The sequence below is a fragment of the Coturnix japonica genome, chromosome 10 (genome assembly GCF_001577835.2).
Source record: "Coturnix japonica isolate 7356 chromosome 10, Coturnix japonica 2.1, whole genome shotgun sequence".
Lineage (NCBI taxonomy): Eukaryota > Metazoa > Chordata > Aves > Galliformes > Phasianidae > Coturnix > Coturnix japonica.
In genome coordinates, this window is record NC_029525.1 from 11470799 (window position 1) to 11496023 (window position 25225).

A 25225-nucleotide genomic window follows, 5' to 3' on the forward strand; every position below is an offset into this window, starting at 1 on the left:
GCCCACATTCTTATTTCATGATGCTGCAGCTCAGGGAAGGTGAAAGAGAAGAAATGGGTGGCACAAGATGAAGAGATGGAGATGAGCTCTTCCTGGGCTTCCAAGAACTCATGGCCAAACATTTACCTGTTCCCTTGCATCTGTCCCTCAGGTCAAGCCCAAGACAAATGTTACTTAAATTAGAGGAAAATATTTGTGTATGATGGTTTTTAACTCATGCTGGGAGCATATGGTGTAGCCAGCCTCCAGCTGACTTCTCTTTCCAGTCAGACGTGTGCAGAAAGATCTGTGGGGCAGATTAACTGTGGGACTGTGACTTCAGGGTAGGTTGGTTCCCACTGGGGAACTGCACCATTTGGCCAAAAAAAAAGCCATAGGAAGTGCCTTAGAGCCATGTAACCCAGTTGTTAAATCCCAAATCCAACATCTTCTCTTACTTGCTTTAAAACAAGAAAGGGATGAGCAAGAACCCAGCCCTGAGTAGGATGTGAAGGTCTGTGGCAGGCAACTACAGCCTCTGTGAATGCCATTCACTGCAGAAAGGCAGCTCAGAAATGACCAGCACTGAGGAATTACAGCAATTTGGCTGAGATCATCCCAGTGCCAACATGATGGTCCCCAGGCAGGGCACACAGCTGATGCGAAACTGATGCTACACTTGATCTTAGCTGAAAGGCCATTAAAAAGGAATCAGAAGAGACTGGCTAAAAGCAATTTATGGGGTTACAAAATGATGTATTACGTGCACCATGGCTCCAGGTTTGCAGTAATTTAGGCTGGTATTGATTGAGGAGAGACTGGGGCATATTCCACCACCTTTTTAATTTCAGGCTGATTTGGCCGCTGCTTGCAGGTCAGCAAGCAATGTGATGAGACAAAAACAAACCAAGAAACAGAGCAGCCAAAAATCACCCCTCTCAGAAGTACCTTGTAAATAACTTTTAAGGCCGAGGAAGGAGAACAGAATGAAAGCAGTGGCTATTAAGGAAAACAAGACTGAAGATCCAGACTGAGAAAAAATGGTTTCAAGGCACCATTAAGAGGAAATATCACGCATACATCCCATCATCTCCTGCCTGTATTTTCTCAAACAAATAAGCTGGGCTTATTCATGTATTATGGTGCTAATTCTGATTACCAAAATAAAGCCAAAATACACAGGGCTGCTTACAAAGGCCTCTAGCCTCATCATTCCAGCCAAGGCATGGATGGCTTGGTGGTGTTCCAGGATATGCTGCAAATCTGAGCCTAAATCTCCTGTTAGGGTAAATCTGGGGTTCTTTGCTCCTGCAGGTAGCAATTACAGCCACAAGTGCATAGGCAGTGATGGTGAATAGAAGAAACCCATTGCTACCTGAGGTGGGGAAATGGCTCATTGGCTGAGCAGGGCCATTAGATGCAACCACCTGAGCACTTTGTTCCTCTGCTTCCACTCCAGGAGGCAAAGACCTCCAAAGTTATGGGCAGATTTAATTAAAACTAGCTTTGAGATGCAAAGCAACCTATAATGGTGAGGGCTCGTTCTGCATAATAAGGTAATAGCCCTCTCATATTAAACACAGCAGCGATATTGTTCACCAGAGATGAGGACATTAGCACAAATGATCAGCCTGACTGCAGTGAGGGGGCACTGAAACCAAGAGGGCTGAAATGAGTGCTTCCTTCAGGTCCTTATTCTTCACCCTGCACCTTTCATTAGATAAGGAAGGCAAGCAAAAACACTGGATCTGTGCTCAAAAGTTGACAACATCTTCACAAGGTTCTTTCAAACTTCTTGGAGAAACACTTAGAACTTTCTGACAAGTTATATTCACCTTCCTTATATAACCATAAGCTCCTTTTCTGACCTGAAATCCCTCCCATACAAAATGCACTTCAGTGGCCGTTCTGTTCAGGATCAGTTCATCCTTGGGAAAATATTACTGCTAGAATGTTACGTGAGTCCGCAGCTTCCACATGGACACTGCGTTTAAATTCTCTAAAGAGGCTTTAGGAATTCATAACACAGCCTGATCCACTTTGTGGGGGGAGGGAATGTCTCTTTGGAGCTGCAGCAGCTGAAGGCATTGCTTGGCTGGTTTATTCACCAGCAATTCATTCTATTTGATTGTGTGTCTGTTCTGTTAGCCTAGTGCCTTCCCAGTACCTCCTAACTGCAAAATGAGGTAAGAGAAAGAGCTGTTGAGGCTGACTTAAATAGAAATCCACATGCAGAGCAGGTGGCCAAAGTGGGCTCTGTGTCTTCTTACCAGATCTGGAAGGTTCAATGTGGTCAGAGAGGGAAGCGACGCGAAGTCCAGATCTGGATTTCAACCTTTCCCTTAAGAGGTGGAGAATTTACAAAGGAAAGCTTTAGATTCAATTCATTTTGTAAAGGAACTCTCTATCTATGCACTCTGGTTCACACAAGTAAATAACCTCAGTCCCTCTGATCCCTGAGGGACGATGATTTACAACAGTGGTAACGTGCACTGAAGAAAAATACAACTTGCTCCTGAAAACCACTGATTAAAGTGATTACAGCAAAGCAAAATGACTCTGGGCTTCCTCCTTTCCTCCTCTACACCTCCTTTACACTTTGGAAGCTGGAATGTCACCTACTCAGGTTAGAATGGGGTGCAGCTTTGGGCAACAGAGGTAGATCAGCAACTGGGACAACTTACCACAGGCTGCAATGGAGTCCATGACAGACAGTCTAAAACTGGGGTACCAGATGTTTTTAGTGATTGCTGTGTTTCAAACTGGAATTAACTCAGAAGCATCCTTTGTGTTGTGTTTACTCTGCATGACAGAGCCATATTACACTATAATTGGTGGTTAGGCGAGGATTGCGGACTGGCAGGTTCATCCTCTTCACCTAATTAATGGTTTTTCCTCATAGCTCAGCACAGGACTTGTTTTTCTCCCCCTGCAGAGCTCCATTTCCTGCCCACACCCCCTCACACTGCTCACTTATTCCCTCTCTCTTGGCCCTGGAACAACCTGAGCCTGCACACACAGGAACTGCTGTTTGCTCAGCTGGGCTGACCCTCAGCCCCTAACCCCACAGAGGAGCTGGGAGCAGGAGAAGCATCTCACCCTTTGCAGCCCAGGCCAATTTGCCTTGCAGATGCTTCATGGTGATGTGAGTCATTGGCCTTCCCCTCCTCTTAGAGCATGGACTTCCCTGGGGCTGAGCCAGCACATGTCACCACAGAGATGTGTGTCACAGGAGGGCCAGGCTCTGCTGATGACAAATCCTCTGCTACTGCTGTGTGCACAGCACAGCCCTGCACTTGGCACAACTCTGACTGTCCCCACCCCATAAGGTGCCTGGAAACCTGCAGGGCTATAGCCAGAATGCTGCATCACCCATTAATCATGCACATCTCCTCTCTCTGACACTCTTGGCTAACTACCTCCTCATTTTGGCCTCAGAAATACAGCTGATTTCCCATCCTAGCCAGTATCAAGCATAAAGGGCAGTGAAGCCAGGCTCTCAGTGCTCCAGGAGAGACTGACAGCACGTGAAATACTGTACTGGGTCCCAGACAGAGCAGTACAAGAACCACTGTGCAAACACAAACTGGGACAACTGGAAGGGGTTTGCAGAAAACCAAAATTAAATGAGACTGAAAAGCCTGGCACAAAGCACTAGGGAAAATTCAAGAGTTAATCTGGGTAGTCTGGCCCAACAGCACAGCTCCAGGTGTAGCCTAGTCTCAAAGAACAGAAGTGACAAGCATTCAGTACCTGGCTCCCCTGTATCTAGGAGCTAGAGCTGCCCCTATGCCCCTACATCCAGAGGGAGCAGAACAAGCATTGCTGGGTCTGCTCTGCTCCAGTCCCAGTGTGCTGCAGTGACACAGCTCGCCCCAGCCAGGACACAAAGCTCTTTGCACATTCCTCCTCAGGATGGCTTCAAGTTGCATGTTAGCAAGGTGTTGGGTGAGATAAGGACTGCCAACATAGGTGCAAGGAACACACATACCCAGGACCACACTCCTTCCAACCTCAACAGCCTGAACCTTTGCTGGCCCTCAGGAGTGGCAGAATCTTATCAGATCAGCCTGATTTCCTTTGCTTCCACAGCACATGCAAAGAAGTAAGCTGACATTTGGCTTCTTGCAGAGAACAGCAGATCATTTAGAGAGATTAAGAGCAGCTCCTCTCCCCCAGACACCATCTCCACCCAGCTGGGCAGCAGGCAGGCTGTGCTGAGCAGTGCTGCTCCAGCGCCTCTCTGTGGATCCCAGCCCTCTTCCTCCTGCACACAATACACCAGCTGTGATGTTTTTCCTTTCTAAAACACAGAGCCTGACTGTAGTACCTCTCAGCTTGCCACTTGGCCCGGGGAAAACGATGTTTCATCCTTTGATGGTCATCTTTATGATACCTCTGGAAGCTTTTCTATAGTTTCCAGCAGCGAAACAGCCTGAATTGCCTCAGATCTACAGTTGTCTGGGGCTCACAGAGCAAAAGGAATGACAAAAGAACTGGCAGGGATATCCTTGTTGGAAGAGGCCAGCAGGTGCCCCTGATCCTCTGCAGAACGTGCCACGAGCTCAAACAGCTCCATCACCAACACACATCAGTGCCCCAATCATACCAATTCTCTTGTATCCCTCCAAAGAAGCAGGAAACAAATGGTCCCCCGCTGAAGTCATGAGAAAAAACAAAGGCTCTTCATCAGCCTCCTACAGCTGCTTGTTGTTTTCCTTTCTCTGTGCAGCCTGCCAGCTCCTGGTTATCTTGGCCAAGTGCATGATTAGGGTTTTAGAGCAACTTCCAACTGCAAACAAACAAGCACATCTTGAGATGAACGCACACAAACTGGTGGATGCACAACACATCTTAGTGGATCCTGCCTCTCCTATAGATGCTGGAAAAGCCCTGTCCTGATTCTGGGCCGGCAGCAGATGGGGTGTGATTAGAGGGCTCAGGTCCCCAAGACCTTTACACCTGTGCAAACAGTAAGAATTAGCTGTTGGAGCAGCCATTGTGTTCTCTGTCTGTAAAATGGGAAACCCTGCCCTGAGCAATCCCCCATGCCCAGATATGGCAGAAGGTCCATTGTGTCTTAAACTGCCACAGAAACAAAATAATTCAGCTGTTATTGCCACCACAGCAAGAGCAGAGAAAAAGATGGACTGCTCCTTGTTCACTTCATTGCTAAACCAGGTGGCTCAGCTTAAACAGGCACTGGTGGTGGTTGGAGCTTACCAGCCTGGCGTTGCACTGTAGCAGATGGCAAGTGCTCACACAGCCCAGTATCGATATCCATAACAATCAGATGAGCTGTGAGCTATAAGCTGTGGCAGACGGAAAATGGCAGCACAAAGGGCCTTAATGGGGCTCTGAAAACCCTTCACCAAGGCAGCAGATAGGAAGGCTTACATTCAAATAACTTGTATAGAAAACTGCAGAACAACTGGGATGCTTCTTCTGTTTCCTACCTCTGCACCAGACTGGTTGCCTTTACATCCAGAAGAGCTGAGAACTGTCACCAAAACTCAGTGCAAAATAAGATGATTTGCTATGAGAATCCGAAATGGGAACTTGGTGTGGGAGTGCCTGCATAGCTCTGTGCTGAAACCCACATATCGATGCTTTGCTGAGCCTTCGGGGGAGTCACCAGCAGGAGACATGGAAAAAATACAGCTCAGCCATGCACATAGGAATGGTTGCTGGCAGCTTTGGTACATTCTTTGTGGATTAGACAGTCACCCTGGAAGCACGATCAGCTGTAAAGAGACCGAAGCTTTCTCATGGTATTTATATAAATCTTTCTTACATACACTAACACAGCCCCTCCTGAGGTGGTGGCTGTAATGTCACAGCTCTGCAGTGCCAGGAGCCAGGCAAATACGTTTTGTAGATGCTTGAAATGCCTGTTTTCAGTCTCCTCTCCTAAATCCCCTCAAGTTCCCTTGGCTGCCATAAGAAACAAAGGTGCCCAGTGGCAAAAATGAAGTTCTGCTGTCAGCCCCCACCTGAGCAGCCATCGAGGTGCTGCCACACAGTTACAGACCTGAAAATACAGAGGGATGGTTCACCTTTCTATGGCCTCTGACCCATGTGTTTGGCCAAAGTGAGGCCTGAGTCACCCAGCAGTGTCACTGCCCTGCTGTGCTCTGGAGATGCCCATCTCTATGGCTGATCTGCTGCCTGGATTGAAAAGACCAAGTGCAGATAACAGATAACACCACAGGATTCACTCTGGACACAAGGATTTAGGGAAGCCTTCCAGGTAGTAAGTGCTGTGAGGTCATATCTGTGCCTGTCTGTTCCACTTTAGTCTGGAAAATTAAAGCTTAGCGATAAGAATGAACAGAATGTTATTGATGTGGATCTGGCTCCAGGTTAAGAATTCAAGGCAGAAGTGACCCAATAAGAGATATCACATTGCCATCTAGTGACAGCATGAACTCAGTGCACCCGCTGAGCTCTGCCCAGCATGAGGATGCCCCTAATGCAGACAGATGCTGCGTCACACAGCACAGAAGAGCCCAGAAACTCCAAGGTGAGAACTTGCATGGACATGGCACCACAGCTTGCAATAATGCACTTACCTTACTTATCTCTGCACATACAAATCACTTAAGAAAACGTTACATCTCTCAATGGTGGGTTCTCTAAGGACTTGAAAGGCAAATCAGGTTCCTCTGGGAAAGCCTCCTTTAGTGGGTAGGAGTTGAAGTGAGAAAGAAACATGGTGCTGAGACTGGCTCTGCTCTGTGCCAATGCATCTGCCTGCTGCTGCTGCTCATCTCTGTGTCAGAGACAACAGTGGAGGACTGTTAACAGTACCAATATATAACAGCCAGTCAGGTCTGAGCAACTCCTGTAGTCTGTCTTCCAGGTAGAAATTACTCGGTCAAGGACAGACGGAACAAGAAAGAAGTGCCCTTGGGAACCTGGCAGAGACCCAGCCAGCTGAACATCAGCCCTGCAGCAGGAATACCTGCAGTTCTGGCATAACCTCTGGATTTTGGGGCTGAGATCAATTCCTAGCAAAACCAAATTGTGTGGCATGGCATGGCACGGATGAGATGTTCCTCTAGAATGGCAGTCACAAACAGCAGCTAAACTGGGGAGGCATTAAAAAGACTCTTCAGATTTGCTCTCCTACTTGTTCCTCATTTCTGATCTATCTGAGTGACAGTGACTGGCCGCTGAACACTCCCACTCCCCACAGAGTGCTGCTCTGCGAGGGAAAGCAAGAAGTTCTTACCCACTTTCTCCCTGAAGGATCGATGAAGTAAATAGAAGCAGAGGTTGTGCTTCCCATCCCAGTGCACACTGGTGCCAGCTGGAACATCTGGTATACAGAAGGGGAGGATAAATGTGGGAAGGAGATCAGGGAATGAAGAATGGAACAATTCAGGACACCAAAACCCCATCAGAAAACTTTTGTTAGAGCTCTCATCATTTTCCTGGCAGGATTTATAGGAACTGCTCCCACAAAGAAGAACACAACAAACCCTCCCTCGCCTATGTACACTCTCAATAATTTTAAACCAAGGAGCAAAGTTTCTCTGACTCCATGCTGGCGTAGGGGTGATAGTTTAAGCCAGACCTTTTGTTCTGGAAGATGGAATTTACAGAGTCAGCTTAACCCAGAATCATTGATTTTTAACTGGAGCCCAACGTTACACAGTGACATACTTCACGTCAACAACTTTTAGCCCATTTGGATCACTTGACCAGTCCCATCTCCAGGATCCAGCTGGGCAGAAGAAAATGAACAGAAGCACGTCTGAGTAAGGAAGGAAGAAATACATGTAAAAGCCTTGATAAGTAGGTAGTACTGCAACAGGATCTGGAATGATGTTAATCTTCTGTCCTGAAACGTTGGGATGAAAGCAGTAGAACCAAGTCAGAAGCTTCCATCTGCATTTCACACATCCCACACTGAAGTTTCGTGGAACAGAATGATGACTGGGACTGTCACCTGGGGACTTCATCCTTGTTCTCATTCTCACCCTTGACCTCCGGATACCCCTGATAAGCGCTGTGGAAAATTGCCTCCTGCTTCTCCCTTTGAGAGTCCTCAGTCAGGTGCCTGTGCCCAAACCCAGCATGCTGCCATCATTCACTTTCTTCAGGGCATCCAAAGGGCTTTGGAAGTTTGTTCCTAGATCAGAAACACAAAGGGAAGAGTCACAACCCTGAGAGAAATGGACACTATGGAGACTGGGAAGAACCCAGATGCACATTTACTATCCCACCTTCAGGGAGGCATTGTCCTGAAAAGGACCACAGTGCATTTTCCTGGTTGAAGCAGTTCAACATTAAGAACATACACCAGGGACTTTTCATATCACTAGCTCATTTTCCAGTACGTGAAGGGAGAAATTAGGAGAAGCCATCTGAGGACCCAGCTCACTTTGCCTTTCTGAGGCATTTTGACATCAGCTCAGTACATGATCAGCTCCCTCCCCATCCTCTCTGTAAAAGAGAACATTCTTATGAATCCAGGATCAAAGAGATAAGGGTGCTGTCAGGTTGCAAGAATCTAGGAAGCAGCCTCCTCTCTCTCTGTTGGCAATGAAGCCAAGGACACATGACATCTGATTCCAGACACAGTGAAGTATTTTGTGCTAATGAAAGTGACACATGAGATGGTTGGGCAACAAGCAACTCCCACTACAGGATTACAGGTAACCACAAAGACAGGTCAGGGAGGGATGAGGGAGGACATTACAGAAACTTTCTGGCTGTTCCATAGACTTAAGGGCCATGTTTCCTTTGCCATCTATGTGTTTCAAGTACAGAAAAAGCCTCTGACCTGTAATGGGTTTGGGTGGCTTCACTAATTTACCATGTCTGAGAAGGAAGAGGTGGGAACTCAGATACATGGGTAGAGGTGAAACCTAACAGGGTGAAAGTGACACAGGAGGAGGCTTAGCACTGACTCAGCATTTAAAATTCCTCATATTGGCCCACCATGTTCACCAAGGCCAGTTACCACCTCTGCAGAACCACCTATGTGCTGCTCCAGGCTTCTCTGCCCAAGGACAGAAGTGGCAGTGGTCAGTTCCAACAAGCTCCCTGTGCCAGGGTAGACTCAGCCATGAACCCACCAGGCTCCTCTCAGAGGCAATCTAAAACATGAACCCAAGTCACTGTCCCTGCCAAGAGGAGACTCTTCAGTGGAGGTACCAGGTCTGATTCCCTGCTTGCTCCTTCACTTTCCCTGAGTCACACAAGGGAGAAGCTCTGAAAATACCCTTGCATGGGGCCTCCTCTGATGGAGCAATGCTGCTGGGAAAGGAGCTGGCAGTTTCAAGGAGGGGCAGCAGGAATGCTGGCCCTGGGACCAAAGGAATCCTGTTGGAAAGCATGTCCTGGGAGAGTACACATGTCCCAGTAGCAAAAAGGCCTTGTGCAATGTGAGCTGGGTTGGCTGGAGCAGCTGCAGAGGCACATCCCCCTGGGCTGCCAGACTCGTTCAGCCTGTATCTTGCTGTCATTTCCTGCAAGAGCAAGGCTTGGGGAAAGACCTGTAGGCAAGAGGGTATAAGAAGAAATAGCACAGACAGTGAGGAACCATTTTGTACTGCAGATATCCAGCTTGCCCTCCTCTCCCTGAAAGCCAGCCTTGCTGTGGCCCCTGAACTCCTTCCTGTCTCCTTCAGCCAGGAATCCTTAGGCAATTTGCAGACCTCCAGCCAAACTTCTGAGCTGCTTGCATTGGGAAACCTTGTTGAGCAACTGGAAGCAAGGTCTCTCAAGCAAGCAGCCTCCAGCTCAACCTCCAGATGTCCCCATGAGAACCACGGGAAGGAAAGCTGCTTCACAGAGCCTTCTGGCACTGGGAACTGCACTGACTAATGACCCTGAGACTATTCTAAAGACAGGCTCATTCCTCTAGTCCTGTATGGAAGGTATCAAGGATCTCCAGCAGCTGCTTTTGCTGCAATACATCGCTGGGATGCAAGCATTCAGAAATGAGTTTGGTACTCAGAGAGCTTATGTCACATCACAAAACTACCTGCGTGCTCCTGAAATACAGAAGTAGCAGAAGGAAAGTGAACAGATGGCAGCCGTGCTCTTGAGAGAAGGCTGTTATAACATGCTGGGGTGTGAACAGGGCTATATTTCTTTCCTGGGCACGTGGAAGAATATCCCACTGCTTCCAGCAATAAACTTCCATTGGCTTCCTTATGTCAACACTAGAAAGTACTCGATTGTACACAATGATGGATAATGGAGCCTGGGTTTCAGACAAATCAAGAAACAAACCAATTTGCCACAGGACTGTGCAATTACAGACACTAAAACAAGGCAGAGGCAAGAGGTCACACTTAGCAGTGCTTTTTTTCTGTCTAGTCCAATGTATTCCTAAACTATATTGCACTTCAGCCTCAGCTCCACATCTACCTTTGTTGTTCCATACAGGACACCTAACCCACACCCTTTTCTAATCCCAAGGCCCTAGGGCCACTCTATCACCCTACAACTTGTTATCTAACACCTTTCTCTGTAGGGCTTTCTAGGAAACCTGTCCTAGTTTAGCACTCTTCCATAAAGTAGCTGCCAACTCCTCAGCTCCAGAGCACAGCTCCCCATCAGTCATGGTGGGGAAACCCACGTCCTGCTCACCCATTTCATCCACAGCCTGTGCAATGTGGCATTCATTCCCCATATCTGAGGAACTGATGGCACAGCTTGCCAATGTCTTGACTGCATCCCAGGCACTGACCTTCTTAAAGTCAGACATCCTGAAGGCAGCCAGGCCCACACACAGACCAACAAAGATGTATTTTCCAGACACCGCCAGGCAATCAGCTGTCCCAGTTACCTACCAAGAAAGGCAAAAGATAAGTGCAGCCAACTAGCAGCAGACACAGCTTCCTAGGTTGGAAAACACCTGTAAAACCCAAACCTCAGCCCACCCCTACCGTGCCATTGGCCACATCCCTCCATGCCACATCCCCATGGCTCTAACACCTCCAGGAACTGTGACCCCAACACCTCCCTGGGCAGGGAACAGATTAGACAGGCTGAACTTCTGCTCCAAACCCCCTGTGGCTCCAGGAGCAGCCCCTTTTCTGTTACAGAGTTATTCACCATAACACAACACTGTGCTCACTCATTTGTATGCTACTAATTACATTCTCCTGAGCAAGCAAAGGGCGGAGCCAGGCAGAAAAGCAGAAGGTGAATTTAGTGCTGTTTAGCATCTGCTTGTCCCTTCTCAGAGAGGTGTGATGGATGAGTGAGAAGCAGAACCTGTCAGGCAACCTGAGAAATTAGTGGGGTGGTGGTGGCATGTTCTGAGGAAGGTGATGGATGAAGGGATGTAACATCAATTCAGTAGATACTCTCTAAAAATACTTGTAAGGTAATTAGTGCTCTCCTCACTCTGAGCTGCTCTGAACCTGGAATTCAGCTGTGCATTGTGTGGGACAGACCTTCCATTGTGGTGCTTCTTGGAGTGTACAACTTTTAGACTGTCACAGACCAACACCACCACTTTGCTGACCGCCCTGAGGGGCTGAGGTGCAGCATCACACAGTGGGTTGGGATCCTGCAGGAAGAAATCCTCCCCTTCCTCTTCCAGACCCACTCCGATGGCAGAAGAGTCACCGGGGGATCCTGCCCGACACAGATGTGGCCAAGAGAGGAGATGCAGGAGAAGGAGCCGTGCACTGTCAGCTTTATTGAGGTAATGAGGGAAAAGGGCTGATCCATGAGCTCCAGGTGGGAATGGGGTTCATTGCAGGGTAGGCAAAGCTATTAGATACAGCTCGTTGAGTGCATTAGCCATCATAGGGACATCAACCACATGGATATGGGGGGCTACACATCGAAAAGAAAGGAGATTAAATGAGAAAATAAATAGGAATGGGATGAAAGAGAGGAAAGAGGAAGGGAAGGAAAAGGCACCTTCGCAGTGAATAAATCCAACAGAAAGGCAAAAACCCAAATAAATGGCACAATCCCCACGCAGCGTTTCCGGGCGGACCCTTTTAGCGGTGGCACAGCCTGTCCCCGCCCTGCTGTTTATTGCTCGCCTTGGCAACGGCGCGTGGAAACACGCTCCGGAGCGGAGGGTTCCGCCGTGAGACGGGGCCGGGGCGGAGCAGAGCGGGGTGCCGAGCTGCCACCGCCATGCAGGGCTTCGTGGAGCTCACCAACCGCAGCCAGGGCAGGGAGAGGATCTTCCGGTGAGTGCGGCTTCCTCGGGGCTCTCAGTCTCTTTCTACCCCCGCAGCTCCCATCCCAACCCCCGTTCATATCTTCCATCCCCTCCCCATAGAGCCGACCCCCCCCCCAGCCGCTCTGCTGCTCTTCTGCCATCGCTGCGATTCGTCCCCGTTTCACCCGTGTGCCCGTTTTCCTCCTGTTTCCATTCCAGAGCCACTCAGTACACATGCATGTTGCTTAGCTATGTCATAGAGCGTAACGCTGATAACGAGAAGCTGGTGCTGAAACTCAAGCGGCTGGAATCCAGCATGAGCTCTGGCCGTAAAAGTAAGTACCGCTGTGCACAGGGGTCCTTCCCCACCTGATCCTTCCATCCAAATCGCTCCTGGCCTCGGGGGTTTCCTTTGGGACGCATAACCCCCAATAGTGTATTAACCAGCTGGAATCAATAGGGCCAGAATGACACTTATAGCTTCTGAGAGCTCAGTCCTGCACTGTTCAGTACATCCCTCACACTCTAACTCGAATGCATCCCTCCACCCTGTGTCCCACTTGCTCCCCTTGTGCTGTAGTTTGTTGCTTTCAGGCTGACCTTCCACCTACTTGTCAATTGCTCAATTCCGGAACAACTTCCAAAGGGAAATACACCAACTTAATACGTTACCATAGGTTTGATTGTTGCAATTACATCTGGAGGATCATAATTTCTAGGAGAGAGTATCAGCAGAGCTGTAATTCTCTTGCTTAATCGGTTCTCTTGCAAAACAAATCTCTAACAGACAGTCAGGCCTAAATTCAGAGCCTTGCAGCTCCACTAACCCTTGGGTGCTGCCCACATCTGCCACCGCTGTAGTGCAGCAGGTTATAACAAGTATTTTGCATACTCTTGTATTAACATTCACAGGGTGAAACCCAGCGTGTGCGAGGGATGAAATCCAGCTTGACCCGTGTTATGGCTTGAAATGGAATATACTGCTCCTGTTTGCAGGGAACTATGTGACAAATTCATGGCTTGGGAGGCACAGTTTCACAATATTCCTTAAGGCAGGAGTTGTTTAAACATATAAATACCCCAGACCTGTTATGTTTCTGCCATGTACACGTGGGGCAGTGCCATTCTGAGCTGTGCACAGAGCTGTGTCCCTGCAGTGGCCATTCTGACCTTTGTGGCATTCCTTGCAGTGTTCCGGCTGGGCAATGTGGTGCACGCCTTGGTAGCAGCCAAGAAAACTACAGAGCTTCCCGAAGTGCTTCCTCGTATCTGCCTGACAGCCTCCAACCTGAGCCGTGCTCTGTACTTCTTCTGCGACACGGTGCTGTGGTTGAAGAGTGTTGGACTCCAGTCTGATTTCAATAAGGCAAAGTGGCAGAACTGGGCTACCAAGTGCTACTACTTCTCACTGCTGATGAACCTGGCCAGGGATTGGTATGAGGTCTTGTGGAGGCTGGAACAAGCCACACAGGAAGAAAAGATGAAGGAGAACTGTTTCTGGGATGAACGACATCAGCATCTAAGCTCTCCCAAATGTAATGGCTTGCATGGTTTTCTCTTCCTGCTGTTCCAGATACTCAGAAATCATCCTCCTCTGCTGCTAGACGTGGTGAAGAACCTCTGTGATCTCACAGGTCCTCTGGACACACTGGGGATCTACAAAACCAATCCAGGCGTGGTTGGTTTCTGTGGGCTCCTCTCCTCTCTGGTGGGGATCCTCACTCTAGCGAGCCCACATCTGAAGCTGAAAGAGTGATGTAAGAGGAACTGCTCATTGCACTGCGAGCCAGCAGCTTTCATCCTCTGACAGGTCTTTATTCTCCACGTGGCACTTTAAAAATGAAGATGTCTTACTTTAACCTCAAGATGAGTTTGTTCCCCTTCAAATCAGCGACTTCTGCCCTTTGTCCTTCCCCGTGTCTTTGCAGATGAGTTTGGTGCTCAACAGAGCAAAGATGGAAGAAGGGAGAGTAATATTGCACAGACAGAAAGAGGACTTGGAACATGGCTGCTAGATAAGGAAATACTGATGATCCTATATTTTAATACAGCTTTATGAAATAGCTGCCTAGACTACCGTAGTATGTGTATGACTCATAACTAATCATGTTTACACAGGAAAGTAAGAATTCAGCAATCAAAGGTTCCTATGGCCAAATTCTCTGTAGTACGTTCAGGAAAGTTAGGAACTGTGGCCTAAAGTAAAGCCTGAGTGTTCTGACAGGACTGGATTGCTGGATCCTGATTTCTGTGAGCAGTGATTTGATAAGTGAAAACTGGTATCATCTGCCCTCTCAGTGATCCCTATGTAACATGAACACGCACTGCTGACTCTGGACCTACAGTCTGGTGAGTGCCAACTTCTGTCTCAAGAAATAAATAACTTCTTTTCCTTTGATAATATAAGCCAAGATGTGGCTTGGCCACCAACTAACTCTAACAGCAGGCCACGGCTGAGGATTTGGGTGAAGAAATGCAAGTGGGAAATGCTGGTCTCATTGCTGCTAAGGGATCTGAGTGCAGTGAAGCTGTGAATCTGGAACCTGTCCTAAGCACTACATTTCCCATTATATCCACACCTTAATACGTGGGACATTTTTACATTAATGACAGTGTGATAAGCAGCTTATTCTGCTCTTTTAATTTTACTTGAAAAAGTCCAGTGTAATAAGGAGCTTTGGAACCTGCATTTAGGGACAAAAGGCCACCTTGGAGCTTATCAAGTAAGAAAAGCTGCAAGAGTGTTTCCAGTTGGGTAAGCTCCCAGAGAGAAGGGAACAGAGTCAGACTTGATCATGTATCAGAATGTATTTGAGAAGAGAAACTTACTACCTGGATTTGGGCATTCATGGTTCAGATTTTCTTTCCTGATCCTCTCTGTCCTTCCATCATGACAGCAAGGTTGGTTGTGTGTTCCCTCTCTGGTTCTACCATTTGCAAATGCCTTATGTTTGCCCTTGCGACTTACTGCTCTTCTTCTGGCTGGGAATGATTGCCTGGCAGTGTGAGCTCAGTTAGAGGAGAACTGCTGTGTCCAGCAATCTAACAGCTTACACGATGTGCTGTCTTTGTTGCTCCTGACTTTGCAGAGTATCAGTTCTAACACCATCTGAGAGCGATTTGCACATGTCATACGACACAAAATTATTGCTTTTCTTCACCAGAGCCAGGTCTGTGTGTTCTGTTGCTTTCTGACTGCAGGGGCTGCCTGTTTAATCCCTCAGGAGATGTGAATAGAGATTATCCTAACCCGGACCAACATATTCTCTTATTATTTCTAATACTCTCTGTAAACAGAAAGTAAAAGGTGCTGTTCTCCTTTATTAAAGGAGGAGGCTGTGGAACTGAGCAGGCAAGGTTATGCAGTGCCCCAGTTTACCTAAAGTCATTGTGGTCGTGCTTGGAATTACTTCCACTCTGAATGTGAAGTGTTTGAAAATAGAGGTTGCTGAGCAGGGTAACTAAGTGTGTCTGAAGACCAAACTTGGCTTATAGCAGCTCTTCTTTTTAATACTGAAATGAATACCACTAGAAGTAGAGCACTCTGCAGGTCAGGCCTTAATGGATGTGTTGTCTTCAAGGGCTTTTTCTTGCTACTTGTTTAAGGGTTGGGTTTTTTGTTGTTTCTTTACTCCATGTGCCTTTGAGCTGCTGGCGCTGTGTGGTCCATCCCTCTCTTGGTCAGATTTGGCCATTATCATAGTGTCAGCAACCTGGTAAGGAAAGGAGAGGAGTGTTGGTGATCTACCAGCAGAGCCCTGGACACTCTTTGCCTACAACATGTATCTTCTTGCAAGAAGCTGCATTATAAATTCCTCTCAGGGGACCTCTTGGGTACAAATCAGATCTTAGGCTGGTTTGAAGACTGATTCCTCTTTTTCCCATGCAGTTCATGGGTAAGGGGGAATGGATTCACACACGTATGTAGCCCTGGCTTAGATAGATGTTCCTGTGCTCTGCAGAGGGAGCAGGGTGGTTTCTTGCCCACGTGCCCAACAAACACCGTGCAAAGACACAAACCAGTCCTTGATGCTCTTCCTGGAGGGGCTGGGGTGGCTCATCAAGTACAGACTTAACCTGGGAGATGCAGCAAAGAATTTTCAGCCTTTCTCAGCCTTACCTGTTCCATTTGGCATAACACGGGTCAGAGCATACAGGAGTAACTTTACTTGATCTCAAGCACTAATACTGCCTTTCTGCTCCCCCGCTGGGGGATAGCAGTTTAACGTACCTTAATGTAATGTGACTGAAGCCATGGGATTGCAAGCAAATGGAGAAAATCCTTTTAGTGCCTTTTGTGTGTGTGTTTCTAATTTGACAGCTGGAATAAGGTGAGCTGTTTGAACACAAGCAATAAACTTTGGTGTGTATGACACTGCATCTGTGTGTGACTTTGAGGGTGGGGAAAAGCAAAGAGATTCTGAAGGAGTCCCCTCTCAGATCACTGAGATTTCTGGAGTTGTTACAGATGTTTAATGATGAATTAAGGGCAGAGAGTGGAGACTGGCATCTCCATCTGTGGTGGGGAGGGATGGAGAAGGGATAACCAGTGCTACTGAGCTCCTACTGGTATCTTACTGCTTACTCCTATCCCCTGCAACAAGAGCTTTACAAAGGCGAAGGCTCCAAAACGTCATCCCCTGAACAATATACAAAGCATTGCATGCAGCAACGATTTAGCAAGACTTTCCTTCTGAATGACTGCTCTTACACACGCATTTCATAATAGTAGCAATTAACAGCAGAATGGTAAGTGAGATAAGTAATCTACTCAGACAGGAGGCTTTCCTAATGTTAACACTGCTTGGTGTGGTATTTCAGGAAGGGTGAGCTACTCAGCATTCCCAGGTGAGCAGCAGGAGCGACCAAAGGTCTAAAAACCAACATCTCCAGGGAGGGATCAAATGAGCCGTTTTGTAGAGGAAAGGTGACTGAGGGAGGGTGCGCGTGTGGAAGGTTTGCAGTCAAGTGTAAGGCAATAAATTAGTCTCTAATCCACCTAGGGGGTAATACACATATATTGTCACAAAAGGGAATTAAATCGTGACTGAAGAGATTGCCTGGGATGACAGTGCCCCATAGGAAGGGGAGGGGATGGGCACAAGTAGGGCAGAGGCTGTGCTGTCTGCTGATCCCTGATCTCACTGGGCAGAGGGAAGGCTGGCATTGCTCCTGGTATCATGCCCCTTCACCATGGCCAATAGAGCAGAGCTGTGAGCAGGCTGCTGCCCTTTGTCCCACTGTCTGCAGAACCCTGAATCACCGCAGCACTGTGCCAGAACCTGACAGACACCCACATGCCTCTGCCTGGGGTGAGCCCGTTAATGCAGGGCTGTGGGTAAGCCCAGGCTCTTCCAGGAGTCATGGAGCACTAAGATCACCCAGTACAACCATCAGCACACCCCCACCATGCTCACAGACTAACTCCATCAGTGCCACATCCCCATAGTTCTTGAACACCTCCAGGGACAGTGACTCCACCACCTCCATAGGCAGCCTATTCTTCCTGCAGAACACTGCCCATATGCCTGCCCTTCTGGTCCAGGTGAGTAAGGATCCAGCCAGGTCTGCTTTCTCTGTGCTGACATTCCCTTACTTTGTTAGCAGTAAGGGAAAGTGCTCCTGCTCATCCCCACTCAGTCCTTTTACCCTCCTGTCCTGCTGCTTGGCTACACCACATCCACTTTTCCATCCCTTCTTCAATTCCCTTCTCTGTATTGCACCAAACCCAAGCTGCACACCCACACTTTCTATCCCCCCCGCTTCTCACCGGCCTTGGTGCACTGCCACAGTGCTGCACAAACACAGAAAGGTCTTAATCTCTTTTGCATCCATCATCTCCTGATTTGACGCATGGGGATGATTTTGCAGCCATCCATCCCACAAGATGAGAACCTTTGGGGAGCTGTTTGCTCAGTTTCCCCAGCAACGCACGTCCCCCCAGCCCAGCCCAGAGGTGGAGCCTGGGGGTAGTAGTGCCCCAACACCACATATCCCAGGCACAGGACCCGAGTGAGGACAGATTGCTGAGGAGCTCTAGCAGAGGAGCATTGGCTCTAGAGTTTAACTGGTAAAAAGTCAAAGCTTGGGCAATGCCATAAGCACAGCACCCAAGGGAGCTGTGTGGCCCAGCCCAACCCAAGCACATCACGCTTTGAGCCCCAGCCCAGCTCAGACCTCACTGCACAGTCTGCAGCTCTGCACTTTGCTTTGCAGGAGGACGTGGCACAATGACGGCAAGGAAGAACCAGCCTTTGCAGAATGGAAGGGCCAAGGTGAGTGTGGGGAGAGGGAGAGGAAAGGGCAGAGGAGGGGAATAGCTCATACCGTGCTGTCTTGTGTGTTATCTTGGCTTGTAATAATACGGAGCAGCCATTAAAGCACGACCATTCACATACCTGCAATTAAATAACTGAGAATCAACAAAGATAACCTTGATAGCAGCCTTCAGCACTGTATCAGCAGTACCTATATTTCATCTTTGTCCCCATGGTGGACCAAAAACCTCCAGCAATGCACAGCTGGGAGCACAGCTACAGCCACTGGGGTCACTTATCCATGTGATTTCTGGGTCAGCTGGCTCCATGGCAAGATGAAATTAGCAGGAGGTGTATTTTCCTTATTGAACACGCAGATTCACAGACCAGTCAGGCCACAAAACCAGACTCAGCTTCTCTTGAGGAGTAGCTGCTGGCTGGCCCCTAACTGGTCCCCATCTGATGCACAGGAGAACGTGCTGCAGCGGGTCCTGCAGCTGCCGGTGGTGAGCTCAACCTGCGAAAGCTTGCAGCGGACCTACACCAGCACCAAAGAGGTCCACCCAATTGTAGCCTCGGTGTGTGAGGTCTATGAGCAGGGCGTGAAGGGTGCCAGCGCCTTGGCCATGTGGAGCGTGGAGCCTGTGGTGCGCAGGCTGGAGCCCCAGTGTGAGTCCATCAGGAGGGATGTGGCGGGGTACCCTCAGTGGCACAGCCCCCAGCCTTAATCTCCACCCCGTTCTCATGCTTTTGCCCTTGGCAGTCTCAATGGCCAACAACTTGGCGTGTCGGGGCTTGGACCACCTGGAGGAGAAGATCCCAGCCCTTCAGTATCCTGTTGACAAGGTAAGTCATGGGTGGGAAAGCCTCTGGGACCCTCTAGGCCCCCCTGCAGAGCCCACAGTACTTCTCCTCTGGGACAGATCCTAGTTTTGCTTCCCACCTGGTCACCAGTGATGGCAAAGGGCTTCCATAGAGCACCTCAAAGCAAGGACTTGGCCACAGGTGTGGTTGAATTGCTCCTCAGTATAGGCCAGCAGTGTCCTGTATGGCTGGCTACCTGCAGCCCAGGCTATAGGAAATTGTTCTGCTGCTCTAGGTTATGTCTTCTTGTGCAGCCCACAGTCACTCCAGCTGCCCCGTGCCATCCAGAGCACATCAGAAGGGCTCTTCTCTATCTCTCTGCCCGCAGCTTGCCTCCAAAGTGAAGGACACTATCTCCACCCCCATCCAAAGTGCCAAGAGCACCATTGGCAACTCTATGGACAAGATCCTGGGGCTGGCAGTGGAGGGCTATGAGACCACCAAGAGCACCGTGGAGACCACAGCAAGGTACACGAGGAGCAACTCAGTGAGCCAGATGGCAGCTGCCGGGATGGACACAGCTCTGGATGGGCTGGAGAAGCTGATGGAATACCTGCTGCCAGAAGAGGAGGAGGAAGCAGGTAGTACTGGTGCCAAGATCACCTCGGGGTGTCCTGGTAAGGTCTGCTGGGGTGGAGGAATCACCCAAGGCTGGCACCATGGAGGTGGGGTCTTGTTGATGGGGTGCAGGTAGAAAGAGGAGGATCTTGGTGCAGGGCCGTCCCATCACGCTGTAACATCCCACACTCCCCCTGTGCTATTCTGCCTTTAGATCTGAAGCCCAAGCAGCCCTGTAGGCCAGCAGCAAAGGTCTCACAGCAGCAGTCCAGGACTTACAGGGCTCACAGTGCTCCCAGTGCCCCCAGCAGTGCACCCAGCACCCTGGGCCGGATCGGAGCCCTGGTCAGCACTGCCTCCCACCGTGCTTACTATCACACCGCCCAGAACCTCCAGCGTGCCAAAGCCAAAGGGCAGGAACTGGTCGTCTGGATCCCCATCCTGGTGAGTCCCAGCCTGTCCCAAAGCCCTGGGACCTGGGACTCACCCCAAGCACTGGTTTCTGTCCCCCCTGCAGGGCAGTCTGGTCAAGCCAAGCCAGCCCGTGGTGCAACAGAGCCATAGTGAGAGGCAGAGCACTGCAGGCAGCTGGCGGCAGAGCAGGATGCCGGAGCAGAAACAGGAGAAAGCAGAGAAGAAGGAGGACAAAAAGAACAGCCATGCTGGTGAGGTAGGGAAAAATGAAGGTAGTGGTGAGATGGGGTCATCTCGGTCCCACCATGTTCTCGTTCTCTTCTCCAACAAGCCAAATCAAGGCACTTCCCTTCTGGCATTCTAACAGGGGCTGGGTGCAGAAGGACCCAGCAATCAGCATCTCTTGCTCAGTCCTCCTTAGGAGAAAAAGCCCTGAATTCCCAAACAGGGCTGCAGCAGCCTCTGGGCCAGGCAATGCTCCAGTTTCCAATCAGCACCTTGATCACAGTTGTTGATCTGGGGTCTCAACACAAAACATACTCCCACTGTGGTCCCAGCAGTGAACAGGAGGACCCTGGCTGGGGGTGTGGAGGACTTGGGGTACCCTGCTGACAGCACACAGGCTGGAGGACTTACCCTGGAGGTAGCAGCTCTTCTGGGACACAGGGGCAGGAAGCTGCAGGTCGGGGTCGGTGCCCTTCACCTTCACTTACAGCAGAAACGTGAGGTCCCAGAGGGCTGGGGTCTGCCTTAAATGATGGTGTTTTCTGCCTGCAGGCAGGGGATGGCCTTGGGCTGGTGGGCAGCATGGCTCACAACCTGCAGAGTGCCTGCGCCTCTGGCATCTCCACTGTGAAGAAGGTCCCCGCTGTGGCCTGGGATGCGGCAGAGGGGTTGATCCTGTTCACACCACGCAGGCTATCCAGGGCCATGGAGACGGTGGATGCTCTGGGAGGGACGCTCATCAGTGCCCCTAAGCACCTGCTGGGCAGCCTGTACAGCTACGTGCCGGTGAGTGCACCCCAGCACCTTGGGGACATGCAGGGAGCAGGTCCCACCCACCTCCAGCAAAACCCCTTTGATCCACTCCCTGCATAAGGGGGAGGCAAAGGTTCATTCCAGGACCACACACCCTTCCTCCTGCCTGCTCTCCCCCGGGGCTGTTCTGCAGCCTCCCATTCCCTGCTCTGAAAGCCTCCATGGGCACAAACCACCGGTCCCCAAAGTCTCCCCATAGAGAGCCCCGGTGCTCAGCCCAGCCCTCAGCTCCGCAGGCAGTCCAAGGACGAGGCGGCAGCGCGGGGCAGCAAGACAGGCCCTGAGGCCGAGCAGAAGGAGGAGGAAAGCAAGCAGGCGGGCAGCAGCGCTGAGGAAAAGGCCCAGCTGAGGGGTGACTGGCGGATGTACCGCGGCCATCACCCGCTGTCCTTCCTGGGCCTGGAGGACCCTCTGTTCATACGCAGCAATCTGTACCGCAGCTCGGCCCTGGAGCCTGAGGCTGCACCACGGAAATCAGCCTTCGCACCCTACAGCCGGCGTGTGAGCGAGGGCTCATACCGCTTCAGCCCCGAGGCCATGTACAGCCGGGCCTACTACGCCAACCTCTATGGCCCACCCTTCAAGAAGGACTGACCCTGAGAACCTCAGCCCCACATTGCACCACAGCACGCTTCACCTTCATGTACCCACATCCCACATTGCCTGCTTACCCACATCCCCAACCTGGCATAGAATCATAGAATTACCCAGGTTGGAAAAGACCTTGAAGATCATCAAGTCCAACCGGCACACATATGGTTGTCCCTCTGGGGTTGTCCATCTGTCCATCGGTGGTTGAGGGTCCCTGCTCTGCTCCAGGCTTGGTGATAGCTGTGCTAGGGGATGTCCCCTCCTCAGGGCCAAGAGGAGAATAAAGGCAGCCTGAGGCACTGCTGCTGGAGAAGTAGGTAGAGAAGAGGGGATGAGGGAAGGAGATGCAGTGAGGGAGAAAAAAGGGACCAGCCAGCTCTGATACTGGGCCACCTGCTGCTCATTGAAGAAGTGGTGTCAGCTGGGTGAGATACAGAGCATGGAGATGGACCCGAGGGCAACACGACCATCAAACATCACCATAGAATCATCACAGAATGGCTTGAGTTGGAAGTGACTTAAAGTCCATCCAGTCCCAACCCCCTGCCACGGGCTGGTTGCCCCCACCAACTCAGGCTGCCCAGGGTCCTGTCCAACATGGCCTTGAGAACCTCCAGGGATGGGGCACCCACATCTCGGGGCAGCCTGGATTCCAATCCCTCCTCCCACAGTTTTGGGGTCAGGCACAAGACCAGGCAGAGCACTGGGACCCCAGACTCCTGCACAAAGGCCCCATTTCCCACAGCTTGTGACTGTATCTGCTGCAGTAATAAACCTTCCCCACATCACCCCTTGCACAGTCTGCTTTACAAGAGCTGCCCACTGGCTGGTGAGCCATAAAGGGCTGGGAACACTGAGGGTGGGAGAGCACTCAGGGTGCCGAGGGCTTTTTGCAGTGCGTGAGCATTGCCCAGCACTGTACATGCCCCTTCCCATGCCTGGAATACTAACTCAGAGCCACCAGGGGCTTCTTGCCAAAGATTTATTCCATTTGCAGGAGAACAGCACAGAGAAATCGCTGTCTGCACTGCACACACACAACCTCCTTCCTACACACTGCATTCCCAGGGAAGGGGAAAGGCCTCCCTGCCCTCCTCCCCCCATCCCTTCCTCCCTGGGGAGGAGCAGGCTCAGAGGTCTGCATTTATGAGACACGCAGCGCAGTCCCACATCCTGGGAAAAAGCCCAGCGCCTGACTTTCCCATGCTGAGCATGGGCTGTCACCAAAAGGCTGCAAGAGGGAGGTCAGCAGCACAGCACTGCTTGGAGTCACATAGGATGAGATGGGGTGGGAGAAGATGAGATGCGATGAGAAGGAGGGGTGAAGGACTCTGCCTGCTGTCCTCCAGGCTCATTACTGGCACAGCCAGGGTGACAGCAAGGACACAGAGTGGGATATAGCTGCATGTCCTCCCTGTTAGCCTGCAGAAGGAGCTGGGGATTGTGCAGCCAACAGAGCTGAGGGCTGAGCAGAGGAAGGCCCTTGCCTCACTGGCCATATACAGCCAGAGTCCCAGATCCTGGGGTTTGGAGAACCTGCCATGCTCCTGGAATGCACCCAACTGCACAGAACACAGGAGGCCTCATCCAGCTGCACAACACAGGAGTAAAGGCACAGCTCAGAGCGAGTCCATCCGCTTACGGGCAAACACTGCTGACACGGTCTTGACGATGCCCCGGATGCCAGCACCTCTTTTCAGTGCCAACCTGGTGTCGGGGATGCGCTCAGCCAGTCCATGGAACACCATGAGAGCCCCATGATAGGCCTCAGCTGCAGAGACCTCATAGAAACCACAGTCCAGAGACAGGGCCAGGAGCCGCCCCTCCTCGCTGGAGACCACCCGCTGGTGCTGCAGGTCCCGCTTGTTGCCCACGATGACGATGGGCACCTGGCCCTGCCCCTCCTTGGCCGCCCTTATGAACTGCACTTTGAGGGGCAAGAAGTCGAAGCTGGCGCGGTCACAGATGCTGTAGACCAGGACAAAGCCATCCGCCCACTGGACTCGTTTCTCCTCCGAGGAGCCATCGTCAGCCTGGTCCTGAGGAATGGGAAAGGGAATGGACTGGGCTTCCTCCTTAGGAGGAGGGCACACAATAGGAATGGAGCCCCCTCACCTGTGAGTTGGGGACATCCCAGATGTGGAAGAGAACCTCTCGGCCATCCACGGTCAGTGTGTGGCTGTAGATGAACTCTGCCAAAGAAATGAGACTGAGACCATTTGTCTCTGCAGACAGATCACTCACAGCTGATTTCCTCCAGAATCTTTAAGGACCTGGGACTGTTTGCCCTGCAGAGAGCTCTGGGGATACAGAGCAGCACTGCCCCTGTGCTCAGCTCACACACAGCTGCCTCTGCCACAATGCAGTGCAGTGACAGTACAGCTCGTGGTCAAACATGGACACCAAGGCTCTGGGGAGCTCTAGAGAAATATGGGAGAGGACAGGAAGGAACCAAACCCTGCAGGAAGATAAGGCAAACCCTGCAACCTCCCTGTCCCTAATGGGAATGGAAGGGGGCTGGCACAGCCGGTACTCACCCATGTCTCCGTACTCCCCAATAAAGCGCCTAGTGAGGAAACGCACAGTCAGGGCTGCAAAGGGGAGAACAAGGATCACAAAATAATTCCAAACCTCTGAGCTTTTCATCTTAAACCCAGCCTACATGCAGCTTAGACCTGACCACACTCAGGATGCATTGCATTCCCCCACAAACTCCCACTGCTGGGACCAAGCTCTGATTTTCCCCTTTCTGGACACCAGCAGAGAGGCAGAACTGCTTCTTTCAGCTCATTCCTCAAACTGCTGCAGTTTGCAGCCTATTTTTGCCATAGAAATGGGTTTCCTTGCCTGTAAGCTCTCAGCTCACGCTCATTCCTCACCTGATTTCCCCACGCTGTCCGCTCCCATCACCAACACGTTGGCTTCTGCTCTCAGGGCGGCAGGGCAGGGCAGTTCCAGGAGGGCCGGGTGCTCAGGGGTGAAGCTGACACTCCTGCGCAGCCGGAGCCGCATGGCAGCACACCCAGCTCCTCCATGTGCACCCGGGGGACCTGCCAGGGCTACAGCACTGCCCGCAGCTGCAGGCAGCGGGATTCAAAGTGATGCTATGGGTTGGATCATCCCCATGGTACGTCAGCGCTGGGGCTGGCCCTGTCACCTCCCAGCATGCAGGGCTGGCTGCAGAGCATCCCAGGAGGCTGCTGTTCCTCTGCAGGGACGTTCAGTCCTCTGTCTCTTCCCGTGGAAGGGGGAAAGTCATCTAAAGAGCATCACATAATAGATGTGGCTTACAATAGATGTGTCTTACAATAGATGAAGCACCTCAGAAGTGATGGAGAGTACTGCTGCTGACGGACCATGCCACGGATGGATGATA

General features: G+C 50.7%; 3 protein-coding genes and 1 long non-coding RNA gene across 7 annotated transcripts; 2 read left to right on the forward strand and 2 right to left on the reverse strand.

Moving 5' to 3' along the window:
- The first annotated feature begins 11543 nt into the window (after nt 1-11543).
- PEX11A (peroxisomal biogenesis factor 11 alpha) lies at nt 11544-16502 on the forward strand. Of its 2 annotated transcripts, none has more exons than XM_015873059.1 (3): nt 11544-11653; nt 12347-12462; nt 13318-16502. In XM_015873059.1, the coding sequence occupies exons 1-3, from the start codon at nt 11559-11561 to the stop codon at nt 13881-13883; spliced, it is 777 nt and encodes a 258-aa protein (XP_015728545.1). In that variant the 5' UTR covers nt 11544-11558; the 3' UTR covers nt 13884-16502. The 2 variants fall into 2 exon arrangements, with proteins under 2 accessions (XP_015728545.1, XP_015728546.1); XM_015873060.2 differs by lacking the exon at nt 11544-11653 and adding an exon at nt 12016-12155.
- LOC116653892 lies at nt 15612-18859 on the reverse strand. Its single transcript, XR_004308489.1, has 2 exons — nt 18455-18859; nt 15612-15840 (listed from the first exon to the last, which is right to left on the reverse strand). It is a non-coding gene; the product is annotated as an uncharacterized LOC116653892 (long non-coding RNA).
- Nucleotides 17374-22637, forward strand: PLIN1 (perilipin 1). 3 transcript variants are annotated; one of them, XM_015873056.2, is made up of 9 exons: nt 17374-17672; nt 18344-18402; nt 18855-19053; nt 19148-19230; nt 19577-19829; nt 20021-20250; nt 20324-20476; nt 20998-21231; nt 21487-22637. In XM_015873056.2, exons 2-9 carry the CDS (start codon nt 18358-18360, stop codon nt 21850-21852), a joined length of 1563 nt encoding a protein of 520 aa, XP_015728542.1. In that variant the 5' UTR covers nt 17374-17672; nt 18344-18357; the 3' UTR covers nt 21853-22637. The 3 variants fall into 3 exon arrangements, with proteins under 3 accessions (XP_015728542.1, XP_032302658.1, XP_015728541.1); XM_015873055.2 differs by lacking the exon at nt 17374-17672 and adding an exon at nt 17836-18197; XM_032446767.1 differs by lacking the exons at nt 17374-17672; nt 18855-19053; nt 19148-19230 and adding an exon at nt 17834-18197.
- Nucleotides 22638-22817: 180 nt separating this feature from the next.
- LOC107318809 (ras-related and estrogen-regulated growth inhibitor-like protein) lies at nt 22818-24887 on the reverse strand. The gene is made up of 4 exons (XM_015873061.2): nt 24729-24887; nt 24387-24440; nt 23965-24041; nt 22818-23888 (listed from the first exon to the last, which is right to left on the reverse strand). The coding sequence occupies exons 1-4, from the start codon at nt 24859-24861 to the stop codon at nt 23469-23471; spliced, it is 684 nt and encodes a 227-aa protein (XP_015728547.1). The 5' UTR covers nt 24862-24887; the 3' UTR covers nt 22818-23468.
- Between the last annotated feature and the right edge of the window lie 338 nt (nt 24888-25225).

What these genes read in the sequence shown, in the direction of transcription:
- PLIN1 (XM_015873056.2), top strand. Translation starts at nt 18,358, where the DNA reads ATGACGGCAAGGAAGAACCAGCCTTTGCAGAATGGAAGGGCCAAG. An exon ending in TTCAGTATCCTGTTGACAAG is followed by an intron (nt 19,231 to 19,576) that starts GTAAGTCATGGG and finishes CTCTGCCCGCAG; the next exon opens with CTTGCCTCCAAAGTGAAGGA. An exon ending in AGAACAGCCATGCTGGTGAG is followed by an intron (nt 20,477 to 20,997) that starts GTAGGGAAAAAT and finishes TTCTGCCTGCAG; the next exon opens with GCAGGGGATGGCCTTGGGCT.
- PEX11A (XM_015873059.1), top strand. Translation starts at nt 11,559, where the DNA reads ATGGCAGAAGAGTCACCGGGGGATCCTGCCCGACACAGATGTGGCCAA. An exon ending in GCACTGTCAGCTTTATTGAG is followed by an intron (nt 11,654 to 12,346) that starts GTAATGAGGGAA and finishes TTTCCATTCCAG; the next exon opens with AGCCACTCAGTACACATGCA. An exon ending in CATGAGCTCTGGCCGTAAAA is followed by an intron (nt 12,463 to 13,317) that starts GTAAGTACCGCT and finishes CATTCCTTGCAG; the next exon opens with TGTTCCGGCTGGGCAATGTG.
- LOC107318809 (XM_015873061.2), bottom strand. Translation starts at nt 24,861, where the DNA reads ATGCGGCTCCGGCTGCGCAGGAGTGTCAGCTTCACCCCTGAGCACCCG. An exon ending in GGACAGCGTGGGGAAATCAG is followed by an intron (nt 24,441 to 24,728) that starts GTGAGGAATGAG and finishes TCCCCTTTGCAG; the next exon opens with CCCTGACTGTGCGTTTCCTC. An exon ending in TGGGGAGTACGGAGACATGG is followed by an intron (nt 24,042 to 24,386) that starts GTGAGTACCGGC and finishes TTTCTTTGGCAG; the next exon opens with AGTTCATCTACAGCCACACA.